The sequence below is a fragment of the Morone saxatilis genome, unplaced genomic scaffold (genome assembly GCF_004916995.1).
Source record: "Morone saxatilis isolate NCDOM2014 unplaced genomic scaffold, NCSU_SB_2.0 Contig6, whole genome shotgun sequence".
NCBI classification, from domain to species: Eukaryota; Metazoa; Chordata; class Actinopteri; family Moronidae; genus Morone; species Morone saxatilis.
In genome coordinates this window covers 3,582,311-3,606,852 of record NW_023340206.1, presented here as the reverse complement: position 1 = coordinate 3,606,852, position 24,542 = coordinate 3,582,311, and the positions used below count along the sequence as shown (strand labels likewise).

General features: G+C 40.7%; 1 protein-coding gene across 1 annotated transcript in view; it reads left to right on the top strand.

Moving 5' to 3' along the window:
• LOC118339940 (interleukin-1 receptor accessory protein-like 1) overlaps nucleotides 1–24,542 on the top strand; it is a 231,794-nt gene that overhangs the window by 195,946 nt on the left and 11,306 nt on the right. The window contains exons 7-9 of the mRNA XM_035677765.1: nucleotides 6,400–6,532; nucleotides 16,726–16,871; nucleotides 20,307–20,453. Coding sequence (XP_035533658.1) covers nucleotides 6,400–6,532; nucleotides 16,726–16,871; nucleotides 20,307–20,453 — 426 coding nt within the window. The remainder of the gene's footprint in view (nucleotides 1–6,399; nucleotides 6,533–16,725; nucleotides 16,872–20,306; nucleotides 20,454–24,542) is intronic.

Sequence of the window (24,542 nt, the reverse complement as noted above, 5' to 3'; positions counted from 1 at the left end):
TTGTCTAATGTTTTGTGAAGTACCCTTTAAGTGTTTCATTAATGTCTAATTAGCTTTTCATTAGGAGAATTCAACTGTGACTTCTCCACGTAAGATTATAAGCAACATCAGGTTCGACGTTGGGAATGATTCTTCACTGGATTTTGCGGTAATTTGCAATAATAGGGGCTGCTTTTGTGCTAAAGAACACTGTATTATGAGAACATCAATGCAAAGAGTGGGTGTTGATCTTTGCAAATGTCATGCTCTGTTCCACAAGGCTCAAATTGGACTTGTTATTCACCCAGCCCCCCACCCAAGCCTGTTTGTTTCCCACTGCCCTGTAATATTCAACAACACTACCTTCTATCATTTTTAGACACGGCTCGTCCTCTGCAAAAGTAACACTGAGCAGACAAAATTGTAATTTCACAACACATTATTGAGAATTTCCCTTTATGATTGCCACAGGTTACCGTGCTTATAAAATTCTGAAATACAGTTTAAACATTGTTTCTCTTTATCTGCTTTACCTGCATTAATTAAGGGGAACGGCAGCAGCAGTTTGCCTGCTTAGGGATAATGAGATGCAATGCCAAGTATGAATAACAGGAGATTGACCGTACGCAAGGGGGACGTAGGTAAATGAATACTGAACACAGCACAGTCAATGGCTGCCTTAAAATGCATGATTGGAGAGGCTGTAATAAACAAAACAAAGTGAAAGCTGAATAGAGAGACAATTAAACCGCCACATCTGGCAATGGCGATGTAAGTGGGTACCCAGGCACTGCAATTACAGGGCTCCATCATGTGTGTAACCCTTCGCTTCCTGGATGTGCTGGAGCAGATTATAAAGATAATGCTCACTCTCATTCAGGGCTTGTAAAAATGTTTTCAGGAACCGCTTCGTGCTGCCCAGATACCCCAGTGAATCTGGGAAACCCCCTTTAACCATCGACAATCATATTATCTACTGATTCAGTTCTTGGGCAGGGCTTCTCTTTCCGTCCAGATCAGTCACTCACTATCCTGCTGATCACAAGCTACAGGGCAATCTTCAAGTCCTTTTTATGTAGAGCCCAGAATGTTGCATTAAAGGAAAGACTAATTAGAGAGTAGAGGGAATATCATTTCAGTTTGACGAAGGGAGAAAAGAGGAGTTTTCCACCAGTGCCAGAAGTGTCATTTGACATTTTGCAAAGTGGTTCTGGTTGTGCTTTAAAAGCACATGTTGTTTATCTTCCAAAGCAAAAAGGCTAAGGCCTTTATGATTAAATATTCTACCTTGATACATTCAGAGTTTACAGAGATGGGTGATAGAATTAAATAAAAACCCAAAATAAAGTGCCTTAGTGAGGTCACTGTAGAGGTAGCACTGCCTTGTTTGGGAAGTGATCTTGGTCTAGACTAGTGTTATATTGGATTTTTAATGCTGCACAGCTCATAAATAGTTACATAGCCATGGACTATACCTGTGTTTTAACCCATTCCCTTTAAATCAAGCACACATACCATAACATTACTGTCAACCATATGTTAAAGTAGTTTTTTTTATTTGACAGAAAAAGCATCAGCATAAGTCCATTTAGTTGTTCTGGAGCTTTTGATCCTTTCACGCAATCTTTCCCAGCAAATGGGTTTTGCCCGGTTGTCATGGAATTGTAGATTCAAATTTCCATTTTTCTGAGCACTTAAAATTCTTCTCATTTGATATGATGGAAAGCTACTAAATGGAGGTAGTGGTGAGATTGTGTTTGTCAGCTGCAAGAATTAACTCTTAACAGTGTTTTTAGATTTGTATGTGTTCATCTTAAACAATCTTCCAGGCAGTCATCGGCATCCATTAATAACAATATAGTGTAAAAGCCAACTTGCAGAAATCTCAAACTTGCTTGCAGAGTACCGATAATTTGAAAAGTGTGCTGTTCTTGTGTCGCATTATTTGTCATTAATTGCCAGCTCCATTGCTTCCCATCTCACCAAAAACATTAAACAGAAAGCTATTTGTGTCCTCATTGCTGTTACGATTGCAAATGCCCTTTCCAAAAAAAAACTCTGAAAAGCTTAGTCTCTTCCCTCTGAAGTATTATTCCTGCTAGCTGCAGGGCTTAATTTATTCAAGGCTGTTAAAAGCAACAAAAAAAAGAGAAAAGAAAGGCTTCCCTACTCTGGATCTGAATGGGAAATGCTGGTAGATTAACTCGACATGGATGGTGCACGCACTGCATAAGGATGTACTGATCGGTAATCTATGTAATCTTTAGTGCACAAGGGTGATACGTTGCTCTATTCACTCTGTGTGGTAAGTCTTTCAGTTCTCCACGAAGTGTGGTTTGTTCTCTCCCATGTGTGTGATTCCTCTGTCTATCTCTTGTTTTTTCTCACTCACATCCACACTGACATGCACATATGCCCTCTGTCTCTCATGCTAGCCCATACTTCACAGAAATGCACACTTGCCTGCCCTCTCTCTCTCCTTCTCCATGTCTCTTTCCCTGTTTTTTCCTCTCCACCCTGGTGTTTCATGATTTCATAGCTTCCAGTCTGTCTGCTTAGCCACAGGAATCTTTGCTGACGTCTCCGTCCTGCAGCCACAGCTACTGAGAGAGATGCTCTAGAGGCGGAGGGAGATAAGAGAGAGGAGACAATCGCATTAAGACTCACTTTACCCCCCTGACCAAGACCAGAGGTTGGGATTTGAATGTTAGAATCTCTGCACTTAAATCCCTGCACGGCTGTTGGTGCATTTCCCAAACTGAGCACACACAGCGTCTGCCCGTGCAGGCTTAGCTGCTCACAGTAAAGCCGGCACAAATTAACACGCCATCGTTAAGGGAAGAACATGCAGACATATGCATGAAGAGCCCCTTGGAATAAGTCTTGGAGAGTGACACCGCGGCTGTTGTCAGCACAGCAGTGGAGCTGTCAATGCTACAACACAACATGCTGTTTGGATCCATGGGTGAAGCCTCTTGACATCAAAGGTGGCACACAAAAGGATCCGTGTTTCCTTTTACTGTTGTCTGCACCTGTCAAAATGGTGTGTTTTGTTTTTAGTATTTTTTTTTTTTGTTGTTGTTGTTTTATGTGCTCCTCCTGCACACCGGCCCTCCTGCTTTGTAGCACCACAGAGACCCCTGGTGGAGCCAGGAAGTATAGCAATGTGTGAGTATATGTGTGAGTGTGTGTGTGTGTGTGTGTGTGTGGTCCAAGACAGATCCCAGCATCCCCAAAACACTTTCTCTCTTACTCCCTCACACACATAAACACACACACACACACACACAGCCCTTGTCTCTCAGATGTGCACAATATTTTTGTTCAGCCGTGAGAGGAAATGCAAAACCGTCCAACTCGGGGCCTTTTTTTTGAATCTCCAAACCGGATTTTCCCTGTTAACGTTTTAGCTATCATCTAAGCTCGCTAGACTTGCACTAGAGGGCCAAATTAGAGCAGGCCTTGGTAAAATAAAATCCCTATTATCTTTGAACTAGCAAGTACCCAATTATACGCCACAGTTATCTCCCATCTCACAGACTTCTGAGTCCTCGCCACAGGGCCAATGAGCAAGGAGTGCTAATGAAGAGATGCTGAATCACCTTTTTGACTTCCTTGACGCACAATTGGCGGAGCCTACTTGATCATCGGCTGCTTTTTTTTATGGATCAGAGTCATTCCCAGGCTTTGATCATGTGGTTCTTTTTTTTTTAATACCCATGGTGAGCCTGTAGCGGCACAGGCCACACACTCATGGTTGTGCCGTCGGCTGCAGCATGTGTGTGATAAGAATGAGAGGTCTCTAATTCACGACAGAGAGCGAAAACGGGTTTAAAAGGGTTTTATCTGTCTCCAGTCACATAGGATGTGTGTTAAAAATGAGCCGAGCAAAGAGGAGAACTCCTGCTGATGTGAAGGCAGGGGGTTTGTCTGTTGATATGTGTTTTTACCCCTCTGTTCTCATGGTTCTCGCCATCCCAGGAAGCCTATCAGTGCATCACACTGCCTGCTAGTACAGAAAATTGCCTTAACTGTCTTGATAGCTGATTCTTCTCTTTCTCTTCCATTTTATCAGTCCTCTTCAATTCTTGCATTTGCTAACAGGAATTTCTGTCGGTGCTTTTGTTTCAACTGCCTCAACTTTAGCAAATACTTTATAAATGCTCCCAAAGACACTAAAGTAAACATTTCTGACAACGGAAAATTACCTGTGCTGACAAGATTTGGGGATTTTATTTAAACTTTAAAGCTGCACTAATCAATAATTTTACATTAGCAATGGATCAAATTACTACATGTAACATGAAAGGGTTTGCTCGTAGTGATGAATTTATTTTAGAAATGTTTTTAGAACCTTTCAGCTCATTGTTTTGGTTTTACAGCCTGTAACTTTTGTAACGTTTTGGTTCAGTTTTCCAGCCACAGCAGTCAGCTGTTTTCAGCAAAAAAAAACGACTAATACGGCTATACGCAACACACCCAGGACCAAATGGCAGACGTTAGTGACTAGCCAGTGAACATAGTGTAGCATTTATTTAAAGAACAACTTATTTCCCTCGGACGTTGCTAAAAGGAGTGAATATTGGACCAAATGAATATTAATATTGCTCTGTGTCTACTGGATGTATTATCAGTCAACTGTTTGCTAACACATTCCCTTCATAAGGGGCTTGTTCCGCTGCCCCTGAAAACCCCCATTAATGCAGCTTTAAAAGTTCAGCTTCTTTACATGCATTCTTGTATCTGGTATAATTTTATCTCCATCTATTTCTAATGGGAGGTTATATGAAAGTGCCCCACTTTGCACTTTAAAACTTGTATTCACTTGACATGAGAGTTTTTTTTTTTTGTCTCTCACTCATCTTTTATTTTTAATTGTGTCTGTGGCATCTAAAAGAATCAACCTCATCAATATGATATGTTCACCCTACTGTACTTGCACTTTGTCACAGCTCTTGAACGGCATTGGAAAAAAAGTGGACTTGCTAACATTAAATCAGGGTACAATCAAACAACTGCACTGAAGCATTGCCCTCCTTATTTTCTTATCCCACACACTAAAAGCTATGTGTATAGCATCTGTGTAGTTTGTGGAACGAAGGGTGACTCAATCACTATCTAGTTCAATAGTTCAATGGACCCACAAGAGCAAACCACACCCCTTCATTGTCACAAAAATACTAGAAGAGGTACACAAGTACAATTGAGTTGATAATGTGCAATTTGATCTCCTGCGTTGTGTTTATGGAAAAGGGAGAAATCTGTGTGAATTGAGGGTTTTACATAGGGGATTTTAATTCATTAATAGTGCAAATCACTGTCCTTAAAAGCTGTGCCACACACTTGTGTTTAAAAATTTCCAAAGTACTTCCTGCAGAATACAGTGATTGAAATTTAAAAGTAGAGAAGGGGGCCGCTGAAGAGCATAAGAGCTTTTGTGAAGGTACAGCAGTACTGTGAAGTTGCAGTGAAAGAGGGTTCAAGAGAGTGTTTTAAAGTTTAAGAGGCCGTCAGGGAATTGAAAAAGGGTCTGGGATGGTTTAAGATGATACCTCTGGAGAGTGAGAGACAGTTTTAGGAATTGGTGGAATCAAGGAGGCTGTTATAAAGGTTTTGAAGGGTAAAAAATGCAGTCAGGGCTAGTACTGAGTGATGCAGTATCAGATATGACCAGATATCCACCACCTCAGGGCACAGTGGAAAAGTACAGATATTTTGATCTTGTGTAGGCCAGTTTCAACCAAGACCTGTCGTCCAATAGATGCTGTTCAGACGCTTCTGGAATAATGTGTGGAAAGAAGTGCCGTTTGTTGTGTAAATTTAGTTTTCTTACCATGTTTAAGATGGCGAATTATGATTGAAGTGCAAAAACCTTAAGGCAACATTCAATCAACAATAAATCTGATGTAAGTGCAACACTCAGCAGCCATGTCTCAGAGCATTGTGTCATTTAATAGACGTCAGTCGATTGCTTGTAGGACACGTTCAACGACTGATACAGACATTAGTAGTCAAGGTATAGCATATAGACAGTAGCTAGCCAATGTGAGAAAATTGCTGGTTTTCCCAGGCGTTGACTCTCAGAAATACAACAACACTGTATCTTAATGCATTAACGCACATCATCACGGGTCAAGATGACCCTACTGTGTAGGCTAACAAAACAATGGGTGCATCATACGCTGCTGGTGTGTGTTGGCCTTTAGAATCCCTTTAATGCAACATAAAGAATGGCTTTGATGTTGGCATTGTTAATCGGCCATGATTGTTTCATGGTTCCCCCTGCTGCGTTTTTTATGTTGCTGATCACGATTAGGAGAGTCCAGATACTCTGCACACTGCCTGTTGTGTAAAAGATGAATTGTTGATCTCATTGCAGATGCAGTGATATACTACTATCCTGTCTCTTGTCTCCCACAGGAACCCCTGTCAACCTGACATGCAGAGCCTTCTTTGGATACAGCGGGGACGTCAGTCCACTTATCTACTGGATGAAGGGGGATAAGTTCATTGAGGATCTGGATGAGGAGCGGGTTCAGGAGAGTGAAATCAAGTAAGACTTTCAACATCAGACCTAAGCTCATTTGTTAATGACGATTAGGATTTAAGACACAAAGTTGTTGCATACCCGGTCTCCATATTTGATAGAATTAACAAACAAAATGGAAACAAAATAAAAGAAGGAAAAAAATATTTTCTATACCTGTTAATAATACAACAGAGCTTGGACATTATACAAATTTATGAGAGACTTTCAATCTATTCAAAAGCAGCAAAGAACCCTGAGGCTGAACTGGTAAACACCCATTTAAGCCCAGTTACCACAACTGTGCGATCGCACATCAACACACAGAACAATAAAAGGACCTTTTCATTGCCAAACTATCACTTAAATTATATTCATGAATGCTTTATGTGGCTGTTTAATAATGTAGATAGCTATGCATTCTTTATCATATACAATATATATGCACAGTTCAGACATTGCTCCATCAGTGATAAAGCGATTACTTTGCGCTGAAATATGGAGGCAGTAATAGCAGAGGAGCACAGCCGATGGAAACTCCAATTGAATGTCCATGTTAGCCTCAGTTTCCATTTGGGTGACCTCCATATTTTGGCTCACACTCATCACAGAAAACAGAGGTCTGTTTACTCCAAATTCAGGTGAAAACCTGACGGCCAGGCACACAGACTGCCTGAAGCTGGTTGACCATCCAGCAGTGCCCTCTAATTGGCTTGTAGGAGGGTGCTTTTTTTTTTTTTTACAGAGAAGCTCTCCTTGCTTCAGGTTATGATGCATTCAAACTTATGGTAAAAACCACACAGGTTTATATCTTGAAAATGTTGCTCTTCTCTCTCAGGTTTCAGGTGGTATACAGAATACATGATCTCCAGTTTATTGAAGTAAACAACAAGTAGAATTACATTTCAAATAAAACAAACACATAAATCCTTTCCATCACATGCAGTTAGTCTTTTTTGATGACTTGGATGTGTTCAGTTTTGATTGAAACTGCGATGCTTGTTGTGGAAAAAAATAAATGTTTAGGAGAAGCCAGACTGCATATAAAACAGCTTCAGGTTATTACAGCTTTGAATGCAGCATTTGGCTGAATAACAAGTTGATGTTTTCCAATAGTGGTGGGTCTTTGTTTTGGCTCGTGCTGCATTCAGGTCTTTTTTGGAAAAAGAGGAAGAAGAGAAGGACAAAGTGTGGTTTTAGTTTGAAAACACTGACGTATGGAACTCATCCAGAATATTTTTTATTGACTAAATTAAAACAAACCATAAACAAACTACAACAGACATTGTGTACTCTTGCTTATAAGTATGGCTGATTGTATTAGTCTGTGATAAAACTTTCACCTTTGACTGTCAACATTGATGGATTTATTGTTCCATTTAGCACGTCATTCAGCACGTTATTTGATAATTCATGGAATTCACCAGAGCCGAACAGCCAGGCTGGATCTCTGAGACTGTACTTAGACACAGAAGTTAACATTAGCATGCTAACATGCTCACGAGAGCAATACTAGCATGCTGATGTTCAGTGGGTATAGTATGTGCACTATCTTAGTTTAGCATGTTATAATGCTAACGTAGTTAATCAACACTAAACACAAAATACAGCTGAGGCTACTGGGAATGTCATTAGTTGTGCTAGTAATTCATCAAAAAAGTATTGTACAAATTCAAAATTAGAGCCAAAGGTGGTGCTAGCTAGATAAAGCAGCTACATGGAACTTTTTGTGTTGATTCTGGCACCCTCTGTGGACAAAAGCTGTAGTGTTTCTACTGCCTCCTTTTGTCCGATTTTGAGGGAAATCGCACCAAATCTGACCTGATGGGAGGCGTTACGGCCCTGAGATGAACTACAGAGAAATAGCCAATCTTCTCACTGATGGTCTTGTTTGTTTATGTAGGTTGTATAGAAGCATCAGAATCACATTGAAAGTGGATTGATAGATTATCTGAGAGACAGGTCATACCGTGTGAGTTGTTACCAAACAAACTCACAGAGTAGTTGATCTTCACTTAATTATTGGCCATCTGGAAAAGGTCACAGTTTCGACGAAAAGAGCAGAACGATACACTGCCAGTGTACCTCAGCCACATTTCATTTTCTAGATTATCAGCTGATCTTCAGGCAGTGAAGGTCAATCAAAGCAAGAGTAGAGAGCTCAGCCCCTCCTTAGAATAATCAATCATAATCCTCAAAAGAGGACTCCTTAGTCTGTTAATACACAATGTGTATGAAACAATGGAGACATTCCTGTTAGAACTGGATAGCTACTGTTGCTGAACACTCTGTTAAAAAAATACAAGCAACAAGCACCATTTCTATTATTCATTTATTCACACAGACAGGTTGATTATGATCAGATTTTCAGATGAAGAAGAGACTTCCCAAAGAAAAGAGGATTAGATTTTTTTTTTTAAATGAATGAAATAAACAGAATATGTATCTTGACAGACAGCCGAGTGGGAAAGGTGTTGCTTCAGAATTAACATAAAGTAACTGAGCTGCCATATATTTGTGCAGTGGTGTGGTCACTGTCTCCCAGACGTTGTTACAAAAATATAGGCAACAAATAATCTTTTATTAAGTTTTAGCCGTGAAGAAGAAATGCTTGATCCTTAAGAATGGGTTTTTGCACTGCTGTCACTCATCACCAGGGCATTCAGAAAATAAGGTGGAGAAAGGAACTATGGAAACAACATAATCAGAAACTGATCCCAGTTTAGTGCTGTCTAGCCATGCAAATGGGTTTTATTTGTCCAGGTTTTGAGATGTCAGTCTCTGAGATTTCTTTTTCCAGCTCAGTAGTTGTGGCGCTCACAGCATTGAAAAATGTATCAGCAATATATTTTTCTAGAATGATAACAATAGCAAAATATCCTTGTTACTGAGGATGTCTACAGAGCTCACTAACAACAGTTCTCATAGGGACTTTCTTTTTTGCTTTAGTAGAAAGTTCAGTTCCAATATTGTTACAACTGTTCCCAGTGAATGTGGTGCCATGCCATTGTTCCAAAGGCCAATTATTCCGAAACCCTGATATTCTGAAAAATGTCCCATTGTGCCAAAAGCCAATTTGTCCGACAGCCCCATAATCCCAAAAAACAAACGCCATTGCTCACTCTCCATGCAGTTGCTCCAAGTAAGTTTTCCTTGCCTAAGAGGGAGGAGTACACAGTTGATTGGTTGGAGGTTGTATTTTAACCCAAACCATTATCTTTTTCTAAACCTAACCGAGAATTGATGCCTTTTATACATTACAATTAAATTCTATTAAAGTGAAACCAGAAATCTCAGAGATGGATATCCCAGACTACATGCGTGACTAGAATAACACTAGGGCTAAATTAGAAAATATGTTGTTTTGTGCATAAACCAACTCTTTTAAGAGAAGAAAAATCTATATTAGCTCTAAATGAACAAGTTGAAGGATTTTTGTGCAGCAAACACTTCTTGAACAGCTCCTTTGTCACAATAAAGGCCACCCACTGTCTTGCCAAATCATACTAACTGTTAAAAAATAATTATTTGTTACAGAATTTTCAAACTAATTATTTGTTCAGATAGACATTTCTGCTGTCGTGTCTGTACTGAAATACACATATCACGCACATTCACACGCACATTCACACACCCTTTCATGTCCTGCCCCATTGTACTTCCTTTGACGGACCCCACGTATGACTAGAAAATCCCTGTTGTCGACAAATGCCGTCTAATGAAAAGGTTAACTGTAAGCAGCATGACAAGGCTGGGAGGAGAGTTAGCGGCCCAGTCAGTGACCTGGCATTTCGAGATGTCTCTATTAGCCTTCTAGCACGCGTCGTCCAGCTCTCAGCACCGCTCTCTGTTGTGAAGGACACTGGGCCAATTAGAGCCTACAGGATTTAGAGTGGTTGGTGGAAGTNNGGGGGGGGGGGGGGCAGGTGGCGGCAGGTGGCGGCATTGGGTAGGTGGTATGATAAAGATAAGAGGAGAGAATACCGAGCAGTGTGTTATATACAGTCAGAAACCCTGCTTTCATATGATAGTCAAATGAGGTAACAAGCCAAGAGATCAAAACTGTGACCCTGAGCTGCTTTGAAAGAATGCATTTGTGTATGTGCAAGGGCAAAGAGAGGAGGCTTATGTGCATACAGTGAGTACCCACAGTATGTGAGCATTCAAGTTTTTCAAGTGCATGTTTTTGTTGTGTGCCACCGTGTGATATTGTCTCCTTTTTGTGTTTTTATTTATTTTATTTTTGTTCCCATTTGAATGTGCACCACTTCAAACCCCCACTCCCTGACATCATTCCATGAGCTTTTAGCTTTGAAATGGAAATTAATCACACAGGAGTATTCCCTGAAGGGCTGCCTGTAATACATGAAATGGAGCTTTTGGCACAATGTTTCACCGCTGAGATTCCAGGCTGATATAAAATTTTGTGGCTGCAGAACAAGACTTCATGGATCTCAGAGGTGAAGTCGCAGCATGGAATAGACATAAAGGCCATGCTGCAGAAGTTTAGAGCCAGAGGAAGTTTCAGTCCCTGGTGCATGGGCATGCAGCACCCTTTTGAGCAGCAGTTCAAGTGTAAAATTTCATTTTCTAACTCTAATTAATTCTCTTACAGATATATTCAGGGGAAATCAGGGTACTTACAAAGTCCAGCAATGCTTCCACTGCTTATTAGTGCTGCAAACCAAGCACTCCTTAGCATTTACAGTCTATTATTGATGTCACAATCGCAGGCAAACTGTCATCTAAACATTTTGAAGTTTTTACATTTGTGATTTGGTGGTTTAATGAAGAAGTGGAGTAAATCTGTATCTTGCTAACAGTTTTCCCTGTTTTGTTAGCAGATTTGAAAGCACAATACGGCATGATCAGCATTAAGGGAATAGTTAGACATTTTGTGAAATATGCTTATTCCTTTCTTGCAGGTGAGAAAATCAATACCACTGTCATGTCTATGCAGTAAATGTGAAGGTAGTCAGCAGCTGGTAATCTTTAATAAGTAGTTAGTGAATAGTTAGGTAAAGCTATGTATCAGGATGAAAAGGGGGATTACAGAGTACCTACTTAGTATGATATATCACTTTACTAGAGTGGGCACAAAAAGAGTAACTAAAGAATAAAAAACGAGTCTTTAATAGTTTTGTGCCACTCAGCAACTGGTTCAGAGTTGATCAAGGACAACTCATGAAGAAAGTGGTCACTATGTTGATTCACAAATCTTTATGAAGTCATCATTACCTGATGATTCATTAATATAGTGTGTCCCAAGCAGTTCTCTAGTGAATCATCATCTTCTACTCACTGTTTTGTGTACCGTAGTGTAAAGCGTCACCGTTAGTCTCTCCTACTCTTCTGCATTGCCTGTTTTGCTGCACAATTTTCGGCTGACCTTTACCTTGAGCAACACAAGGAATTCTCAGCATGACCATTTTCCATTTATCCATTTTCTTTCCGGGGTCAGGGTTACAGAGCAACAGGGTCAAGCAAAGCAGTCCAAACATCCTTTTCTAAACCAACTTTGTCCAGCTCCTTGAGGGCTTGTTCGTGCATTTCCAGGCTGAAATGCGGATATATTCCCTACAGTGTTTTCTGGGGTCCTCTCTGTCCACCATACCTAATAAGTCCCCTTAGGAAACATGGAAGGTCAGAAGATCAGAAGATAAATGTAGCAGAAAATCAAGTCCCCTAGACGACCAAAGAATACTAATTCTGAGCAGTCTGCAGTTTTTAAGTGAGACACATGGCCTTAGTCTTTTAAAAGCTTTATTAGATTAAACAGTATTTAGCAGTAGTAGTAGTTTACAGTGTATCATATCAAATTTGGCCAGACAGTTTGAAAACTGGAACACTCCTACCCCTTATGCAACACAGTGTGGCACAAGCATGCTAACTCAGAGCTGATGCTTACTGCATGCTCTGTCATTGTATCCAATTTTACATTTTCTGACCTAATTCAAATCTACTTTTGGTTTAGTCAGGAGAGGTGCAGACAGCAAGACATTTACAAATAAAGCAAAGCATGACAACATGGTACAGTGCTTGGAGAGACTATAATAGATAATATCAGGTAGAGGCTTGGAGATGATGATAGGATCAGATATAGCATGATCAAAGAAGGCATAATGATCCAATAAAAGGTTTCAGGCTAATCTGAGATGTTAGTTCATGATTCAAATGAATAATGATGATGCCTTAGTATGCCCCGCTGCCTTGAAACAAGGTGCTTTCACCCCTGCTGTGGTTCAGGTGAACGCTGGTGTAATTATACGAGCTTTATCCAGTCTAGCTTTTAGCTTATTAACAGTGAAACTGATGTAGGATGTTTGGTAGTTTTACCATATAAAGCCACAAACTTAAACTGTTTGTTTTTCGAGATCACCCCGAGCTGTGTGCTTGTGTGTTTCCTTGAGCCTTTTGGTGAGTCATTGTGTTGCCTCCTCACTGTGTACAGCATCAAGGATCCCAGTGCACTTTCATCTCCATCCAGCTACATGGCACCGGTTTACCGCTGCCCTCGACCTTTATGCACACCACCTGCCAGATGTTTGTGTGGGTGTCTTCATGGTTCCTCTTTTCCAGGAACACACTTTTCTCCAGCTCCTGTTTATCTCTCTCTCACACACACAAATCCTCGCTTGTATGCACAAACACAGATATTCCACCAATCATTCCACCTTCACTTATGATAGATAAGAGTCTATTTGTAAACAAAGATTGATTTTTTTTTTTTACTTTTCCAACACCTACAGTGTTTCAACTCCATGTTGAGTCACACATGGGTGCCACCTCTTTAAAAAGCCATCAGCATGGATCTATATCCTAACCTTGTGGAGCCATGTGTATCTGCCTGACTGGCCACACAATGGAGAAGGATGTGAATCAGCAAAGCTCACAGAAATTCAGAGAAATGCTAAATTACTTTCCCTTACATATACATAATCACACAAGCCTTAACCCAGGAGGTAACCGTTGTGCTTTCCTGCAGAACACCAGTTAAAAAGTACGTAATTAGTTTTTATGAAGCTAGTCCATATATAGCTACAAAATGATTACCTCTAATGGGTCTTCATTGTGCGTGGTCAATAAAAGAAATTTCAGTGCAAGTGTGATATTTTTCTATGTGGGATTCTAGTTATTAGCAGCACTTTGTAAAGCTAATGTAAGATATTGCCATGACAGCAGTGGTTGTATTGTAGTTTGTCTTTATCTCCTCAGCAACCGATCTTTTGTGTTTAGTCCGTTCATTGATCAGCAAGAATTACATGAGTTTCCATATTCAGATGCCCCGCGGCAGACAGCAGATGAATGCCCAAGTGGCACTCACACCTTTTCGCACTATTAGCCCCATGCATCATTAAACAGGGCTTTGAAATAGCTGCAATTTCTGTAACCTTAAAAAGATTATCTGCTCATATATCATTCCCACTTTTTGCACAGCAACCCAGTGGGAGAGATTCAGCTCGTTTAACCATCCTTGTTTTCCTGTTGTTCTCCACGAACAATCATGAGGGTTTCTTACAAATGCTTTAACCAGGCTTTGTAAGTAGGGCTGGGTCTCCTTTTTGTCACATACACGTTTTTGTAGCATTAGCTGATGCTGGAGCATTGTGGCTTCAGCTGGGAACATCAGAAAGGTTCCATTCCTTCTATATCCTTTAAGAAATACGTCATAATCTTAGAATTTCAGATTATTAAATAGCAACCAGGCTCTTGTAAAGAAGAGTTTTGTGAAAAGTGCTTAGTTTGTTTAAAAGTGTTAAAGGGATATCTGGACATTTTGAGGGTTAGGGTGCCATCTCCTCCTGATGACTTGTTAGCATTGTCAGCATATTTCATTCGAAGCCTGTCAGCTACAGCTTGATGCAGTTCTTCCCCTCCTTATTTAAATGAGGAAGACACTGATAATGAAGAGGAGGCTGCTAAAATCCATTTTTTGCTAATGAACACAATGTCCTGCCAAGAATCCAGGAAAGAAAAATAAGCATCTGAGTGTCATAGTTTCCTTCCAGTACAGTTACTGCGATCAAACAGTCAAAGCAGTGTCTTTTTTCATGTGTTGTTGTTGTAGAAGTGTATAGATTTCTGGAAAATGCCTAAATTCTATGACACAAAAACATCAAAAAAGGTTGGGTTTTTTTCTTCTCACTAACCCTCGTGGCAAAATGTGGTGTTATAGGTCGGCGCTGTAGTGCATCATGACAGTCACACTATTATCTCCGTACCAACATGTCACAACCAATAAACATCAAGAGCCTCAGTGAGTCAACAAAGGAGTATTTTTCATGGGGGAAGTCTGTTATGACTCATATGATGCTGGCTGCTTGTCAGTCACGGACTATCACCTCCTACCCTTGTTATGTACTTTTGTTTTACTGATGAACTAAAAAGGTACTTCTGAAAAGAAAAAGCTGCCACAAAATGTCAGCAGATTAGAGAGTTTGGGATTAAACTAAAGTTATGTCTGATGTAGTTATCTGCATATTTATGATTTGAGAAAGTTAGGTGTAAAGGTATGAAGTGCAGAAAATGTCATTGTCTCAGAATTGCACTCAGCCAGATGGAAGCTTAGAATTCCAAGGTCATGGTTTATGGATTTTAGGATGCACACTGTAGACACAACTCAAATTTCCTTGGGGCAAACTTTTTTTGTCAGAAAAATCCATATTTTATTAAAAAGTCAATACTTTCTACTTATGACTTTTTTGACTGCCTGCAGTAAAGAGTTATTGTTTTCCATAGTTTTTTTTTTTTTTTTTGGTACAGATTCTGAAAATTTAATCTGACATTGTTATTTGGAATCTGTAGTCCCAGAGCATGCCAGCAAAAATTGAGACCACAAAATTAAAAACATCTGCCAGCTCTGCATGTTCTCTGATGTTCTGAGTCTGATTTTTCTGTTCTACGTGTTTTTTCTCATCCCAGTCTGACTTCCTAAAACGAAAACAGTCAAAGGCTACTTTGATGTACATCTCAGTCAGTAATGAGGCAGTTGGATATTTGGGCAAATGTTTGAAGTCATGTTGAGGTTCAATTTTTTACCAAACAGCTTGTATGTTGGTTTTGTTTTACTAACCACAAGTCATAAACTGGTGAAAGCTTTGAGCAGAGTGATGCAGCTGTCGGCCCTTCCTGATTAATTGATGTTCCCCGTCTACCATCAGAAACTTCTTGTTCAATGCTTGTCTTTGGCTCAAACAGACACACCAAAACACCACGTAAGTCCAGTCTCATCTATCTGGGTCTAAATCAAAAAGCAAAAACAGATTATTTCAGCTTCGGAGTGGGTTTGCTCCAAAGGCAGACAGTATCTACTTTGTCGCACCATGCAAACACTTTCTGCACTTAATACGAATAAAGGGGAAATGAAAGGAGCAGACGATTATTGTCAACTCTTTCCCCCTCTCAGGTAAAATGACCAAAGCTAGAGTGAACAATAACAATCTGACAATTTCCCCCTTCAATTTACAATTTGCGCTCTGGCTCTTAGAGCTTCTCTGCTTCTTATTGAAACAGGCACATACATTCATCCCTGGTAAATTAGGAGGTAAATCAAGTTTGGAACAGTGTTTGGTTACTTTTTTTTTTTTAGTTTACTCACAATTTTGGTCTTTTAAAAGCAATAATTGATTAAAGCTCGAGCTATTAGTATTTTATATCAACAACGGGCCACCTCCTGGATGTCATTCCAATATTCATTCTCCTTCAAGTTCTGTTTTGATCTCCACAGACTGCTGAGCAAAATATAGATCTCTTTTAATGCCCCACTATGTTCACCAGTTTTTTAACTTTGTTTGTTTGCTGTTTGTTGCTGGGCATGTAAGCGTGTAGTGGGTTTGTCAAAATATTCATAAGTGTAGCTTTAAATTTGGTCTGTTATCCTAAGAAATTTAGTAAACTATTGTATTCATAGCATTATAAACAAACTGTATGAAATTTAAATCATTTTTCATGAGAATAATTTCAGAAACATTAAATTAATTAATTCACATTCAAGTAATAAAAAAGTGTGTCTGGTCCTCAGTGATGATGTTGCAAAAACTCCACATCAGCTAGCTTTTTGGTCATTAATTTCATGGCAATAACACCCTCGTCTAGCCAGGCCCGACTCTTCTCCTTCACTCTCTACAAACCCTGCTGCCAATGCTAGTGTTACATTTACATCAACTGCCACCATCATCCATGCATCCCTTTTTTTCTGTGCTCTCTGCCGCCCCCTGCAGGACGATCCGGGAGCACTTGGGGGAGCAGGAGGTCTCCATCTCCCTGACCATTGACTCCCTGGAGGAGAGCGACCTGGGCAACTACTCCTGCTACGTGGAGAATGGCAACGGGCGGCGACAGGCCAACATCCAGCTCACCAAGAAAGGTGAGGCGAGCACACAAACAATGTGAAAAATACAGGTTTAATTTAAAGCATATAGGCTACAGTATTTTACCATGAATCTAGCAGATGGATATAGAAACCTTGATATTTAATAATGGCATGTTTCAGCTTTGGAGGTGAAAAACACCATTTAATACCACAGGCCTTCGCTCTGACAATAGAATGAATCTCTCGCAGCAATTTACGGAGTACAAAGAAGAACCACTAGTGGGATTGTGGGAATTGACCAGTTGTTTCTCGCCTCAGGGAGGGGAAAAAAATGGGACAGTATTGTAGATAGTGCAGAAAGCCTATTCATCTACTTCAGCCTGAGGAAGTATTAGTTTGCAGAGAAAGAAAAGGCGCTTTCGGAGAGAGGCAGCCTTCGGTGTTAAGATGCCAGACAAGCTTTTTGACTGTCTTGCTATGACCTCCCCCATCACACACACACGCACACAAATCCTCCTTTGATCGACGAACTCTCACTCAGACATTTTCTCATCATTCGTCACTGGCTACTGTTGCCTTTCCCCCAACCCCTTGTCTTTTTTATTCAAGCAAACATGTTTTTCCTCTGATTTCGCCTCACTGAGGATGACTGTTTGAAAGTTGATTCCGTGATGATTTTAAATAGAGATTCACACTTTCTTGTGTGGTTATATAAGTGATTTCTATTTTTTAGCAAGGCTAGGGGGGTCTCTGCATCCTTAAAGTTGTCAGTGTTGAATACATTTACATAGTAAGATATTTTTCCTCTCTTTTAAGCTTGCAGCTTTGGATCCAGCTTTGATGGCAGCCCAGTTCTCCTCCATTTGCTATATTAAAGAGGTTTATGCTGCACAGTGGAATCTCAGAATAAACCGGAGAAGATTAGCCTGGTCCTTGCAGGATTGCGGGTCTACAAGAAATCACCCAGTTCACATGTTTTCTTATTTGCTGCTGTGGTATGGCACAAGGCCAGACAGTGTTTACACCGCCTTTCAAAGTTTTCCTCACTTGTCTCTTGAAGCTGTGAAAACAGCACATGACACTTCAAATGAATTTGGTCGTCTCAGCAGCATCAATCAGAATATGTCTTCACTTGTATGTAAAGTTAAGATGGAGATGCGTCCTTATTTCCACTTCTTGTACAACTTCTCGTAGTCAAGAAGTTGTGATTCTCCAAGTCCTCCTGACCAACTTTTTTTCAGGAGCAACATATCTTCAGACATTTTCTTTTCTCTCATAACAGCAGCACCAACATCAACTAGTAGACAGCTGCCTATACTGTGTATGATGCTCTTTATTTGTGAACATAAGAAACAACTGTCACAATCCTCACTGCTGCTCTCCACTGTTATATTTTACCATTCAACCCCTACTCTGCCTTTTCCTCTTCTCTCTTTTAATCTCTGTCCCTAGACTACAGAGAGAGAGAGAAATGCAGAAATCGAGGGAGAGAAAGGGGTGATGAATTGCCCGATGCCATGTGGCTCCATCAAATCCAGCCTCCTAGTCTTCAGGAGCTAATTTGTCTTAATCCGTCCCACTGCAGCGCTGCTACAATATGGATGCCAGACAGAGAAGAATTGGCCTCCTCCGCTGTAATCTTTGCTGCTTGAGGAGCAGCTGGCTCGTTATATTGTCCAGATATTTGAAGAGAGAGAAGCAGTGTTCGCTGGGCCGAGAGGGCAGAACGGAGGTGGAAAGGACAGTGAGGGAGAAGTGGAGTAGCAGTGCTTGTTAGCCGCAACACCTCTCTCAGAAAAGTGAACTAATTCAGGATGATTCCCAGGCCGAGAGGAAAGAAAGTGAGACAAGAAGAGGAAGTCAGAGGCTCAGTGGGGGAAACCTGTGTTCATTCTGCCCTGAGTTTGTTTGCTCTTTTGCTTGCGTACGTGCACGTATGTCCGTCCGTAAGTTTGCCTGAAGGTCGTCGCCCAGACAGGCGTGATGAAGCGGCGCGGGCCACGCTCGTTAGCTCTATAGAACATCATCCTTCATCATGGGAGCTGTCAGGCCGATGGCCGCTGCAGTGGAATGGGCAACGCGCACTCCAACGAGGTTAAATGTGCATCGGTGATGGATGGTGATGTGCGCGAGTCCTCTCCATCCATGTTTGTGTGTGTGTGCAGCATTGTGGCGATTCCAGCCTTTTACTGTTGTCCATTAGTCAGCCAATGAAGGCTGACCACCCAGATTTTGTGAGGTGTAGCCAAGAGGAAATGTTGAACTGCAAAAGATGGAGTGACATCCGACAAAAAACACTGTAAAAAAGACAAAAAAGCCTTGAAAAAGAGACAAGATCATGAAAAGACAAAGCAAACGACTTAGTTTTCAAGGCAAGTTACGAGACCATGGAGCTTAATGGTTGAGTCCATTGTCCTGTAGTGTAAAATATCACCTTTCATCCTCCTCAATAACACTACAAGTTTGGCTTCCACTGAATAGTTTTGTCTTGTGGACTTTTCTTAAAACACGCGATTTAGAATAATCTGTTGTGTAAAACTGAAATATCAACAGTGAGGTCTGGCAGCTCCTTGAATTTAGCTCCCGCTGATGATTTTCACAAGCTCACGTCAGGGTACAGTGATGACGGATGGCAGGGGAGAGTGGACTGCTTCGATCTGTCAACGAACAGGCGGTTCAACTAACAGCCAGGAGCTTTTCCTCGCCTCGCACCTCTCTGCAGCCGCACACGCATGTAACCGATCTTCATAAGTGTGGCAGTCTGATCTGTCACATGCTATTGTCGCACTGGTTGCCTCAATGTGATTTTTTTATTATCCAATGAAGCCAGGAGGAAGTAAGTGACAGGTATAGAAGTGGTTGTACTTTTATTCCGGTTAGAGTTATGTGTTATCTGGATACAATTCAGCCACCATGTGAATATGAGCAACATGAAAAAATGGAGAGGAAAAGCAAGAAAAATACAATCATAGACTGAATGAATACAGCCGCAGGAGACACATATAAGCCTTTTTCAAGCAAGTGCAGATGTGCTGCAAAGTCAATTCACAGCATAGAATCTTTGAACAATAGCTAGTGCAACTTTTCTCATCCATCATGACTGCATCATGTATTATTTCACATGTATTGACGTTCTGCAGTCAGATTTTGCTCAAAGTGTGATCTGGTGTTCAGGCTCCTGTGGGTGCAGGCTGACGTTAATGTACATAAGAACTGAGAAATAAGATGGAGAGTATGTGTAAGTGAGCAACTCTCTTGAGTTTTTGTAGAATCTGAGAATAAATATAGTCTCACAGCATCAATTGTCTGCATTTAAAATAATAAATGTGACAGTAAAAAGGGTCGTCTTTCATACTATTCACGCCCTTTTTTACACTAAATGCTTCATGTGATAGGCAAGTTATCTTAAATATTCTTTGTTTAGATAGTTTCACTTGACTAAAATCTCCTTTTTTCTCTCCCTCCCTCTCGCTCTGTTTGCCACATTAGCAGAGCTGATGTACACAGTGGAGCTGGCCGGAGGTCTGGGAGCCATCCTGCTGCTGCTGATCTGTCTTGTGACGCTGTACAAGTGCTACAGGATCGAGCTCATGCTCTTCTACAGGAACCACTTTGGCAGTGAGGATATAGATGGAGGTGAGATGAGATAAGGAGCAAGGCGTAATTTACTTTACACCGTTATATAATAATCTTTTGTAATCTGTGATACCACAGTGTTTGCTGTTTAGTGGAGGATTTCTAAAGCGCCTTCCACTGCTGTGAAAGCATCCTTTCTGTCCTCCAGTAGGAATCAAATCCCAAACCTGAGCAGTATCAGTGCTGCTCCGCATGCATATTTATTTTTACTCAGAAAGCACCTGGGCTATTTTTCATATCTTAAAGCTGCATGTGGCACTATTTTTATGTAAATATGCACCTGTTTTATCAGTTGAAATGACACAGAAAAGAGCCTCCCATCGTCATTTTCAGGGAATTTTCTCAACCCGTTGGAAGAGCTAAGTCAAAAAAATGTATGCAAAATATTCTGTAAACTGTCTCCTGAACAGCAGCAAACAACTCACCAGTCTTTGATGTGGATCCTTTTCTTGTCACATTTGCATCCTAGTAAAAACTAATCACAAACCAGCCTTGTAAAAATGCTCATGCTGAGTGCTGTTTCCTGACATCACAATGCATGACTTTTGGGTAATGAAGTTCAGGCTTTCAAACAGTTCCCTCTCACTGCGCTTCAGAGCCCCCAACAGGCAAAGTGGCCGAGTTTAGCTTTAAAAGAAAAACACGGCCTTGATCACTTAAACACAGTGAATACAGCAGTTGCTGGTGATTTGCTTTGTATGTCAGGGTGTATTTAGTTGTTGTGCATTTTTCTTATTCCAGCAGATAACTAGTGAAAACACAAAATGATGTGAACACATTCTAGTTAACAGTATTTGTCAGGCCCCAAAGATCCCCTATTTGCACAGTACATGTCACTGTCATGTTGTCTTTTTTTTCTTGTTTTGACTGATGCATCTACTTTGGGCTATTTGCTAACTGGCATTCAACCTAACATGAAGCACCTCAGCAAATATAAATCAGTTACTCGAGAGTTTAAAGGACCAGTGTGTAGGATATAGTGGCATCTGGTGGTTAAGATTGCAACCATCTGAATACAGCTCAGTCTTGGAAGTGTAGGGGACAGCTACAGTGGCAGTGAAACTGGCAAAAACATACTTCCCTCCTTCCCAGTGTTTGGTTTGTTTATTCTGGGCTACTGTAGAAACATGGTTCAACATGGTGGACAGGAACCAAAATGGCTCATTCAAAAGTAACCAAAACACAGATTCTTATTTCCAGGTGATTATACACTAATAAAAACATTCCTTTCAATGTTATATTTAATTTCTGCCAATAGATCCTCCTAAATTACCTAATTTACACACTGGACCTTTAAGTGCTTTTATCTGAGGTGTTTATGTTATTTCATCCAGCCCGTATATTTCCAGAGCAGCTACACTGGAGTCACGTTTTTATGTCAGTGCCTTTGAATCAAGCAGCAATAGCTTCAAAGCATCATACTGGGGCATGTCCATTATGGTAGAGACATTTTTCCGATGACAATATCCTCAAAACACCTAAAAATCTCAAGACCACTGCCAGTACAGTTACTGTCCACACTGCTGTCAATACCAGGAATTTGTAGAAGACACACAGCTCTGGTGATCGCTTGTTAAATCTGGCCTACACTGCAGTAGAGTTGGAGGTGAATAAGGAGTAGGCCATTGTACACAGTGAGACAGACTTTCCTGTTTACAAATGCCTTGGCTCTGCTTATTGCACCCAAACAAGCTGCCAGTTTTTATTTATTGTGAGCATCTTTCCACGAAGAGGAAGGAAGTCCTATTTGAAAGCAGACACACAGCAGTTTAAAATGCTTCCAGACAATTTTACAACTCTGCAAAGTGTTCACATGGACAATTATTTTATCCTCCATTGTAATCATTGTAAACATTAAACAGTAGAATTATAAGGAGGTAGTTTTGGTCAAAACGCGGCCCAGGTGGTGCTGGTAGTTTTTGTGAAAAGGGGAAGTTATTGCACTAGTGTTGCTCTTGTTGTTCTCTATGCTCCATCAAACTGAAAATTCACAGTTGAGCAGAATTCTGAGGAAAACATTAAATTAAGCGTGGTTTGGTTGTGATTCTGTGTGTGTAAACTGCGCATGAACAAGAGCAAGAGTGAAGGGATAATATATTCTGCTGAACACTCTCTATAAAGCAAATCACAACACTGTCCCTGTGCCAGACAAAAACATTAACTCTGAAGCCCCATCAGCAACAGTAAAAGAAAAAAAAAACCTCTGATTGGGCCTGGTGGATGAGTCTTGGTTTGAGAATGCATCAAACTGAGACAAGGAGCAAGTTTTAATTTGATTCCCCTGTAATGAGTCTCTCAAGTACCAGCGCAGCAGTGAATTCAGGGGGAATGAGATTAGTTCAGAGCGGCTGAGGGACTGTACGTAGTGGAAAGAGAGACAGCAAGAGAGTTATGAGCGTTAAAAGGTAAAAGTATTCCCTGCTCCTCTCCTCATACACTCCCAACTCTGCTTAACTGTGATGGCTGCTCCATCAGACATTTCATTGAAAGTCATTACCTCTGGCTGTGTTGGGCTTCCGGCCCCGGGAAGTGGAGCTTTGGCGTAATGGATGGCCCAGAGGCAGTTGTGTTGAAAAAGGGAAGAAAAAAAAATGTCAGGGCCTTGAACTTAATGCCAAACAGCAATTGTCTCCTTTAATTGTGCAACCTGAGTCAATGCTTGAAGAGAGAAACAGATTTTCAATTTGTTCTCCAGTAGAAGGGGATCAGGTTCAATAAGACACAGCACGCTGCATCCGAAGCTCTCAGGAGGCCCCTGATACTTTCCTCCACGCCGCGGTCGATTAGATCACTTCACTGCCACCTCTGTGCGCGCACCTGCTCCTCGCAAGTCATCTCTGACTTCCAATGACGTTGCACTGCAGGTGAATGGAGAAGGATAAGGCATTAAATAGGAGCCAGGCTGGAAATGGTTGCCAGTTGTCCGGAGTTGAAACAGTCGCTAAGCACTGGCAGGAGGTGGTTAACCAAGATCCCATCTCTATGGTAACCGCTGCACTGACAGAGAGAAGTAGCTGCATGTAAGATATAGTTGCACACACACACACACACACACACACACACACACACACATTTTTCATTAATAAAGCCCTTAAGCCAGTGTCTCGGATGCACAGATTTTTTCCCCACAATATAAATCTGCACACACTGCCAAGAAAGTGCTTGTGTTTCATTGTGGCCACTCAAAGAACTAATTGAACGCCTGCCTCCCTCTTCTGCCAGATGTAAAATTGTAAGCTTTACGTAACAATAGGAGGGACTGTCAGCTATTTGTCAGCGGCGCAATTTAGTTAAAGACCACTCAGTTGTCACATTGTGTGGGTGTCAGTGGAATCAATAATAGGCTTCATGATGACAACAGCTGAGCGAGCTTGTCAAGGAGGTGGGAACTCATCAACACTCTGCCATAAATACGAATGTCAGTGTTGTCAGCGTGGTGCGGAATTATGAGTCTCCGTCTGTGTTCACTGTAGTTTGGCGATACCAAGCGTTAATAGTTTTGCAGCAACTGTAATGCATCCCGTTTAATTTGCATATTTAAGATGTAGAGGTAAACATCACCAAGCAGCTCATTTGTAATCAGAAGGTCAAGTGGTGTCCTGTGTTTCCAAAGCGATTTTGTCAGATGTAATAAAAGAAAGAAGATCAATAGCTCATGTGTGGGCGAAACATTGATCATCACACTTTATTTAATGAATATGAAAAATACAAAATGCTGAAATTTGTCAATTAATTGATTGGTCTTTAAGGCGTTCAGGTCATTTATCAAACATAAATGCCGATCGTTCATTGCTTCTAGCTTTTCAAATATGAGGATTTGCTGCTCTTCTCTGATGTAACTGTATTTAAATACTTTTATTTTTAGACAAAACAAAACATTTGAAGGAGTTACCTTGGACTGATGGTGATGATGATGAGCGTTTGGAAATTCTAATTTCCTTGGGAAAAAAAAGCTCCTTTTAAACAAGAAAAAACATGAATCATTTATTTCAAGTTGGAAACTTGCATCTCTATATTTGTTGAGTCTTTTGCTTGCATGTGGACAGATGTCACATTTTTGTATGTTCAGGTTCAATTCAATTCAATTCA